Raw genomic sequence first — 9,438 nt, forward strand, 5'->3', positions numbered from 1 at the left:
CAAACGAGGGGCATCTCCCCAGCACCCCCCGTCACCTGCTCCCAAAGCACTGGCTTCACCTGACCTCCCTATTTCCCAGCGATTTCCCCCGAGGAGCCCCCGGGCTGTGGGCGGTTTTGCAGCCAACACCCCAAGATGCCGTAAAGAAGCAAACTGAGCTCTGGTGGCTTTTGTTGCTGTGAATTTTCATGCGAGATACAGTAAAGGGCACATAGACACCGGATGGGATTTCTATAGGGGATCATCCGCTTCAGCACAAAGCGAACCGAATAGGGCAGCTGCAGTGCAACACCTGAAATATCTGCAAACCGGTTAAAACCCAGGCTTTGGTACCTGGAGCGGCCCCGATGCACATCAAGCCGCGCTCTCCCATTTCGGCTATGGACACGGAGGCCGGGCATGGAGAAGTGCCGGTCCAAGCCTGGGCTAGGAACCGCAGCAGCCAGCCGGCCGCACGTGCTCCGGCAAGGCTGGAGAGCTTCCGAGAACCACGGAGCTCATCCGCGCCGCGCTCTGACACCCGACGGTAGCTCGTGTTGATTTTCCTCGGAGCCCAATTTGCCGGATAATTGAGTTGAGAGGCCTGAAAGCAAAGCTGCAAATTGGGAGTGACCCCCGCCCCTCTCCTCCAGCTATTTGAACATTCCCGTAGTTATCTTTTTCTGGAAGTAATGCAAGGAGACAAGCTCTGAGGAAGCAAGGTATAAAAATACCCGGCTCCGTCAGCAGAGAGACAGTCACGGCTGTTTCCACGAAGGTGACCCCTCGTTAAGGTCAGTGTCAGCAACTGGAGTCCAGCCCTCGGCACTGGTCTGTGCTGGCGCGTCCTGACCCGAGGGCTGGAGCAGTGTCTGCCGACAGCGCGCTGCGACGGGCGAGATGGGAGCTAAAAAGCGCTCAGGATGGGCTGCAAAACCCCGCTCGGGATGGAGGGCGGCTCGGAGGACACAGACGGGTGCCGGCTCCCACCCGACCCCCTTCCCAAAACACCGCCCTGGCACTGGGAAACCGCACGGATCTCGCAGCAGCCAGCCGGCCGCACGTGCTCCGGCAAGGCTGGAGAGCTTCCGAGCACCACGGAGCTCATCCGCGCCGCGCTCTGACACCCGACGGTAGCTCGTGTTGATTTTCCTCGGAGCCCAATTTGCCGGATAATTGAGTTGAGAGGCCTGAAAGCAAAGCTGCAAATTGGGAGTGACCCCCGCCCCTCTCCTCCAGCTATTTGAACATTCCCGTAGTTATCTTTTTCTGGAAGTAATGCAAGGAGACAAGCTCTGAGGAAGCAAGGTATAAAAATACCCGGCTCCGTCAGCAGAGAGACAGTCACGGCTGTTTCCACGAAGGTGACCCCTCGTTAAGGTCAGTGTCAGCAACTGGAGAGCAGCCCTCGGCACTGGTCTGTGCTGGCGCGTCCTGACCCGAGGGCTGGAGCAGTGTCTGCCGACAGCGCGCTGCGACGGGCGAGATGGGAGCTAAAAAGCGCTCAGGATGGGCTGCAAAACCCCGCTCGGGATGGAGGGCGGCTCGGAGGACACAGACGGGTGCCGGCTCCCACCCGACCCCCTTCCCAAAACACCGCCCTGGCACTGGGAAACCGCACGGATCTCACCGACTCCCACCGGTCCCAACCTCAGCTGCCTCAGACCCCCTCACCGGAGCCCCGCGGGGTCCCCCGCGGTTGCCTGCGGCACTGCGCCCAGCCGACGCTGCACTGGACCCGGCGGGTGAGGGGAGGATGCCGGAGGGTTCCTGGCTGGAGGGCAGCGTGGCGGGGAGAAGCGGAGGTCCCCCGAGGTGGGGTGGGCAGCGGGGCTCAGCCGCCCCGGGAGAGCCCGTTGGGGCGAGGGGGCTGCCCCACGGCTGCAGGATGCTGCCAGATCCCCCCCGCCCCGCGGGCAGCACAAACCAGAGGGGAAGGGGAAGGAGAGCACGGCATTTTCCCCAGGCAAGGGAAGACAAAGCGAGAGAAAAGAATTTCTCGGTGCTGCAGGGCTGGATGGAGATGCTGAGGTGCCAGCCAGGGTCCCCCCCGGGATGGACACTGCTCTGTGAGGGCTTCGGGGGAACTTCGGCTGCACGAGACAGAGCGTGGGCACAGCAGCCTTCACCCACTCCCTGCCCAAAGCCTCCGGCATCTTCCCCTTTGCTCCCAGGTCCCTGCCCCCCGCCAGCCCCGCACAGAGCCTGCAGAGCTGGGAGCTACGGCCGCTCCTCCCGTCAGTCTTCATTAACAGAGACGTCCTGGGCCGGTCACTCAGATAACTGTTATCTCACCAGTTCAGCTTGCTGGAATATTCCCTTACAGCCTTTTGCTGGTTCATCCGCGCACGGCGCCTGCACGGGGCTGGAGAGCCGCGGGAAACCGGCCAGCTCCAGGGCTGGACGCAGCGAGCTGCATCCTCCGGGGTGTTCATCAGCTTAATTGCGCTTCCCCTCCCTGCGAAGCCTCGAGCGGGGCAGTGTCAGAGCAGAGCGGAGGAAATCCGCAGGAGCAAAGAGGGAGGGAAAACGTTCAAGGTTAATTAAGCAGGTCAGCGGTGCGCTGGGACTGGCGAGGGGCAAAGGGGAGGTGCTGGCCGGTGGGCCACCATGCCTGCGGGACTCCCGGCGTCCGCCCAGCTGCCCCGGACCCCGGAGGGCTCCTGCCACCCTCCGAGAGGAGCAGATGCACCAGCTCTGGATGCTCCTGTTGGCCCCTCGCTCCCTGGAAGAGGCGCAGGAGGGAGGGCGGCGCGGGGGCAGGAGACACGAGGCTCACACGTCCTGGGCGCAGACGGCGATGGTGTTCTATCTACCTCAGCAGTAATTTCTCTGCAAGACAAGGGCTGTTAGTGGGGCAGCTACACCGTCAGATTGTCTTTTCTTGCTGCTTCATGGAAGGAATCAATTATGGTGAAGCTCAGCAGGGTCTGCTAACCGTGCCAGCTCCGGCGTGTCAAAAAAGCCGTCCAGAGGGACAGCCAGGACGGGGCTGCGTGTTGGCTCACATGAGAGCTACAGAAACAACTGGACCGAGATGCCCCAGCAGCAGGAGACGACCTGTGATGTCCAGCTGAGGGGACGAGGAGCAGCGAGCCCACTCTGCCGGCGGCGTCAGTGCAGCAGCTCCCCGTGCACACCGCTGCTCCCGGGCACGGGCACGGGGCAGAGCAGAGGGGCCGATGGCCGGTGACCACGTTCGGCTGCAAGCATGCTGCGGCGAGAAGGGCAGGGATGGACAGGCACTGCCGCTCTCACAAAACGGTCTCCGTCCTCGTTGCAGATGTCCACCACAGTCTGCCCAGCAGGAGAGCGAACCGAGCCACAGCAACACGCTGCCAGCCTGTCTCGCTGTCCTCCTCTTCCTCTCTGCCCGCAGCAGCAACGTCCCTACTCCGAGCAGCCACCTAAGATGCTCCCCGCGCCTCGAAGGCAGAAGCATCCAAGAACAAAACCCAGTGGACCTGTGGCGCTGCAGCTGGACCACCAGCCTGGTCCGTAAGCCCTCAGCCAGCTGCCCCACGGCCAGAAGCAAGCAAGGTGAAGAAGGCCACGGGGCACGGGACACCTTACAGAGTGACAGCACTGACTACGGTCCTCCCTTCAGACACCACCTCGAGGAAGCAAAGCTGCAGTAACGTTGAGTTGTCAAGCGGCAGGAAAGCAATAAATCCATCCAAACCCATGAACCGTCCGACAGACGCGCTGCTGGCTGAGGGACCACCCCGCTCCTTAGAACGCGCCCACACTAACGCGATCCTGACGTTAACCGGGACCTCGGAGACCATCGCTCCGGCAGCAAACCCATCCCTCTGGATAGATCCGACCGCAGACGTGAGCCACCCCGTACAATCCAGGAGGTCTCACCAAGAGATGTGTAAATCGGGAAGAGATGGAAACATGAGTGAGAACAAGCCCAGGCTGCAATGGTCAAGGCAAGGAGCGTAAAAACCACCTTCCCGGCACTTTATTTACCACCAGAGCTGGGACTGGCCCTGTGTTCTGGCACTTCAATCCACTTTTGTACACTTGCAAATAAATAAGAGCCGCTCAGGCCCGGAGTCAGCAAAGGGAGGTTTCTCGCTGTCACTAACCCAAAGCTGTTCTCCCGAGCTCTTCCGTTGGGGCAGTTTGGGAACGCAGATTCAGCGCCAGCACTGACTGCACTAATGCCACAGAAATCGACACATGTCCCAACACTGACCTTCTGGCGATGAAGGCATCTCTCCAGACATCCCTTTGGGGGCAGAGAGAGGGCTGTGAGATACGCTAACTGGGCCCAGCTCCTTGTCGAGCTGCTGACATCTGCGCCGAGGTTACAGCAGTTGAAAAGTGTGCGCTACCTTCTGATCGCCCGCTTGAAAAGGAGGAAACTCTGTGGCTACAAAAGGATAAGCAGAGGCAGGAGAAAGGGCCAGCGAGGACGTGCAGGGCATGCAGCACAACGCGGCGGCACCTTCAGCCGGTGACCCCCCGATGACCAGCAGCGAACACCCCAAGGGAGCCCTGGCACACCGGGGCTGGCCACGGAAAGGAGACACATAAATATATATCATATACACATATATTGCTAAATCATTCAGAAGTTTCCCTAAACACTGTTCACGGGATGCAGACACCCGCCGAGAGAGCGGCCGAGAGGAACGCCTGCCCACCAGCGCCCTGCGTCTCCCTCTCTCGCTCGGTTAAAAAACCAAAAGAGCGAGGCCGGTCCCCGGGAGCTGCTACCGCAGCAAACCGCCCGCGCTGCCGCGCCACACCGGCGCTGCCGCTCGCCGCGCCACCCGCTCCTTATTTCCCGAGCGAGCGTCTTGCAAAGCACGGGGAAGCGCTCAAAGACAGCAGCCGCAGGAGGGATGCGTTTTTAATAAACAAGGCAGAATTGGATCGGAGTTTGCTTCTCAGCAGGTTCCCTCCGGCCCCACCGCTGCACCGCCTGTACTTAATCTCATTTGGTTCAGCGTCGCGCGAAGAAAACGAGGAGGCGGAGGCGATAAATCCTGTCGCAGGCGTAGCCAAGGCAGGAGGGATGGCGACGTCGGGGAGGGCGAGAGAAGGGAGAGGGGGCGGCGCTGGGCAGCCTCGGTGAGACGCCGCGGGCAGAAGCCCCGAGAGGCGACTTCATTGTCTCCCTCAACATTCCACACCGTCTCTCCCGCGACATCCCCCCAGCAGCGGGTGCCGGCGTTTGCTGCCCTTTGAGGGGAAAAGTCTTCTCCCCCTCCCACCGCAAACCCAGGAACTGCCTCCTCGCCGGGACAGGTCCGGCTCTGCCACCCTCTGATTTTTGATCGAATCTCCCTCTGATTTCCCTAAAGGTATTTCACCCTCCTCAGCCGTCCCTGGGCGATGGGAGCTGCAGGCTCCTTTCTGCTTTGCGTGTGGCTGCAAAGCCCCGTCCACGACCCCACAGACACTTCTCACGCCCCTTATGGCCCCCCAGAACTGCGACCCCCTGCCAGCAAAGCCATGCACAGGCACACAAATGCCCCGGGACCCCACGCATCGGCCCCAAAAAGCCCAGTGATGTCAAGCCACCAGAAAGATGGACCTTCATAGAATCATAAAACGGTTTAGGTTGGAAAGGACCTTGAAGATCATCCAGTTCCAACCCCCCTGCCCTGGACAGGGACACCTCCCACCAGCCCAGGTTGCCCAAGGCCACCTCCAGCCTGGCCTTGAACACCTCCAGGGATGGGACCTCAACGACCTCTCTGGGCAACCTGTGCCAGTGCCTCACCACCCTCACAGGGAAAAACTTCTTCCTAATGTTTAATCTAAACCTGCCCTCTTCCACTTTAAAGCGATTCCCCCTCATCCTATCCCTACATGCCCCAGTAAAAAGTCCTTCCCCAGCTCATGATCTCCTTCCAGCCCCAGCCGCCCCAGGGAGCCGTGGGGATGGACACCGATGGGAGCCCTGGGCGCTGTGCGGGGCGGCAGGAGACCACCCCGCTGAGACACCGCCTAAGACGGGCACGTTAAATAATTTAAATAACCCAGGGGTGTCCACCACGCTGCCAGCAACCGTGGGCTCAGCCGTACCCCTCCGTCCTCAAGCGCTGATGACGCTGCTCTCCCCCCGACCCCCGCTGAGGCGCGTGCCCGCACACGTACTGTTGGTCTTGAGCCGCGCGGGTTCGCTGTTCCGGCTGCCCGCCTGGTTTATGGCCTTGACGAGGAAGATGTAGCGGGTGCCGCTCTGGAGCCCGTGGACGGTGTAGTGGTTCTGCTTGATGTTGGGGACGATCATCCAGCTGTCCATGGAGTTGTAGAGACCTGCGGGACGGGAGAGGGGGGGGACAGGTTTATTCACAGGGAAGGACGGAACGCAAAGACCGCGTGCGGCTAACGCAGAGCTCGCCGTCCCTCAGGCTGACTGACCGCCCGCCTGCGAGGTAAGAGCACCTGCGGGAAAATTTCCGCAGATGACAAACCCCCCGCAACCCAAAAAGTGTTTTTTATCATCACGTGAAGGCTGTGCCCGGTACAGCACATCCAGGGGCAGGGGCTGACATCTCAAGATGCCGCCGTGGGAAGCGGTGAGGAAAGGGCGCAGAGAGAGGGAATGCACCGGTGGCACCTCCCAGCCAGGGCAGGCGGCACGGGCGGGTGCCGGAGATGGCCGCGACCACCTCCCTCGTCCCTTCGCTCCTGCAGCACAACCCCGCTGCTGCTCGTGGGGCTGCCACGTGCAGCGCCGGGGGAGGACGGGACACGTCTGCGCCCCAATCCTCCCCCGCCCGGTGCACAGCGCTCCGGGGTGGGATGCGATAACCCACGTCCACGGCGCACTGACGCTTCGCCTCCCCGTGCAGACTGGTCTGACAAGTGGTCCCAAGAAAATTACAGCTCCCGATGAGGGAACGGGATCTGGACGCCTGGAAAACATTCAGGAGCCCGAACTCTTTCTGGAAATGGAAAGGAATTCAGAGCTCAAAGACCTTGGCGGCAGGAAGCCCTAACACTGCCAGAGCTGCGGGGCCCGGCACGTACCAAAAACATCGTGTTGTACATAAGGTGGGACGACACAGCGCCCGGGGAAAGGAGAGAAACACCGTGTGGTGCCACAGACACCGTTATGGCCACCGGCACGGCTGGGGTGGCTATAACCGGCAGACGGCACAGGGGGAGAAGGACGCTGAGGGTTTCGGGAGCTGCCTCCGGTGCTGGCACCGAGGGGCCGGGGCAGCCTGGGACCATCCGCCGCGGCACGCAGCGGCTCTGGGCTCTCAGAAAAGGGCTCTGGGGCAGCTCGCGCCCCACGGGACTGCTGCTTTACACCGCGAGGAGGATGAGGAGGTGGCTCAGAAGCAGTAGCTGGAGGCTTCTGGGGCCCAGCGGCTCTGGAGGCAAAAGCAAGACGCTATGTGAGGAGCGGGCTGCGAATTCCGCGTGGCAGGAGGAGGGTTTGAGCCCCGTCGCCAGCGTACGTGCGCGCGGCTGGAAGGCAGGAGCCTGGAAAACGCTCCGCACCTCCTCTTCTAAGGCTCACGTTGGGGTGTTTATTCATCTCCGGCGGCTCGCTCGGCCGGAGGACAAGGGCAGGTTGCAGTCTTTGTCAGCCTGGATTTGGTTTAAAATACACGTGGAAGTGGCCTAAGGGAGCAGAGCAATGTTATTTGAAGTAGAAAATAAACCAGATGTGATACCGATTGCATCCCACAGGCAGAGCCGCTTTCATTGGCGCGCGCAGCTTCCAGCCACGCACCGGGCAGCGTTATCTCCCCGCAGACAGGGACCGGCTTTGGCTCCTTCATCGGAAAGGACAAGGTGGCTGAGAAACGACAGCCTGAGAACGATTTGGCGTCTCGAGCAGGTTTCTCTCCTGAAACAACCAAGAAGGGGCTGGCCTTGAAGACTGAGGGCTTCTTTCCTTGCCAAAGCTCCAAAAACTCCTTTTTTATTGCAGGTTTCGTCATCCATAAAAACGTCCGACTCCTGCCGAGCTCTTGGCTTTCAAGGGAGTGTGAAGGGGATGGTTTCCAGAGGCCAACTGTGCGCTCTTCGGAAAGGTATTTCCTTCCCCGGGAAGCCCCCCGCGCTCCCACGAGGTGCGCCCCAGCGCCGCTCCCCACCTCTCTTCACGCACCAGTTCAGCCAGGACTCAAACGCTCTCGTCGCCCGGACCTGACTGTGTTATTTCAAGTGACAATACATTATTCATCTCCTCCTCTGAGATGTTACCCGACGATTTCTTTACTCCTTCTATGAAGAGCCACCGTGGCCGGCCGAGGAGGACGCTCCCGACGCGTGTCCCCCTGCGCGTCCTCCCAGAGCTGCCCTCGCTGTTCAGCCCCGCTGCGGTCCCCATCGCCCCCCCAAACCCACAGAGCCCCCCCGAGATGGGCAGGGGACTCGTTCCCAAGCCCCGCCATGGACCGGAGGCCAAACCATGCGCCCAAAGTGGCATCTGGAGAGAGGTGGGAGCCAGACCCCTCCCCGAGGGGCACAGCCCCAGGGAAGGGCACGCGCTGCAGCGGGGGAAATCCTGATAGATAAGGAAAAAATTCCTCGAGCGGGGGCGGGGGAAGCACCAGAGTGGGGCCCTGAGAGCTGGGGACTCTCCATCCTCGGAGATGGTCAGTGCCCTGAGCGACCCGACCACCCGCCCGGCTCACGCGGAGTTGGTGCAAAGCCCTTCAGGTGTCCCTCCCCACCTAAACAACGCGGAGACACCCGCGTGGTCCGCGTCCTGACCTCGGCTGGCGAGCGCAGGGGAGACAGGCTGGTGGCCATCTACGAACCGAGCCGAAGAGGTCCCCGAGCTCTCCCAGGCTCCCGAGAAGAACAGAACGCTGTGGCCACCGCGCTGCGGCTGGGGGGAGAACCGAGGGGGCAACCGGAGCTCCGAGTCCCCACAGATAACCACCGACCCGGAGGAAATGAGTCCTCTGGTCTGCCGAAACGAGGGCAAAGGCCGGGGATGCAGCTTCCATCGGCTTCGAAAGCCGCCGGCAGTAGCTCTCCCCGGCAGCTTCCTGCACGTTTTAAAGTGCACTTTGCAGCCTTCCTGTGCCGCGACACCGCGCTCCCGGCGCCGGTGTCTTCCTGACCTGTGAGACAAACTGCCCGCGGCCCAAAAACGCCACTGAAGCATTTTGTCAGCACTTCCCACAACTGTAAGCGCGACGAGGGAAAACCAGGAATAAAACTTTCCTGCAAGAGCCACGCTGCGGGGATGCTGCGCTCTTCCACTGCAGCACAGACACAGGGGAAGCTGTAGTTTGTTCTCCCATGAAAACATCTGTATTTTTCCCTTGTATGAAACAAGCAGTTTCCCTGGACTCTCTCCGACAACCCAGCCCGTAAATTAACTTTCCTCCAGAACACAAACCCCCTCCAACTTTAGGAAAGTGTTACAGGAAATCATCACAGGTACATCTTTCTGACACCTGGAGGGCACACCGGGCACCCAAAGGAATAAATCACTGCAGCCGAGACTGGCAAAGGGTCCCT

The 9,438-nt window shown here is 61.0% G+C and overlaps 1 protein-coding gene across 2 annotated transcripts in view; it reads right to left on the reverse strand.

Moving 5' to 3' along the window:
* The window catches only part of MID2 (midline 2), an 84,390-nt gene that overhangs the window by 6,547 nt on the left and 68,405 nt on the right, over nucleotides 1-9,438 (reverse strand). For both annotated transcript variants that reach the window (XM_009879990.1, XM_009879991.1), the window contains exon 7: nucleotides 6,097-6,258. In XM_009879990.1, the coding sequence (XP_009878292.1) occupies nucleotides 6,097-6,258 (162 nt within the window). The remainder of the gene's footprint in view (nucleotides 1-6,096; nucleotides 6,259-9,438) is intronic.

The sequence above is a fragment of the Charadrius vociferus genome, unplaced genomic scaffold, assembly GCF_000708025.1.
Source record: "Charadrius vociferus isolate BGI_N301 unplaced genomic scaffold, ASM70802v2 scaffold852, whole genome shotgun sequence".
Lineage (NCBI taxonomy): Eukaryota > Metazoa > Chordata > Aves > Charadriiformes > Charadriidae > Charadrius > Charadrius vociferus.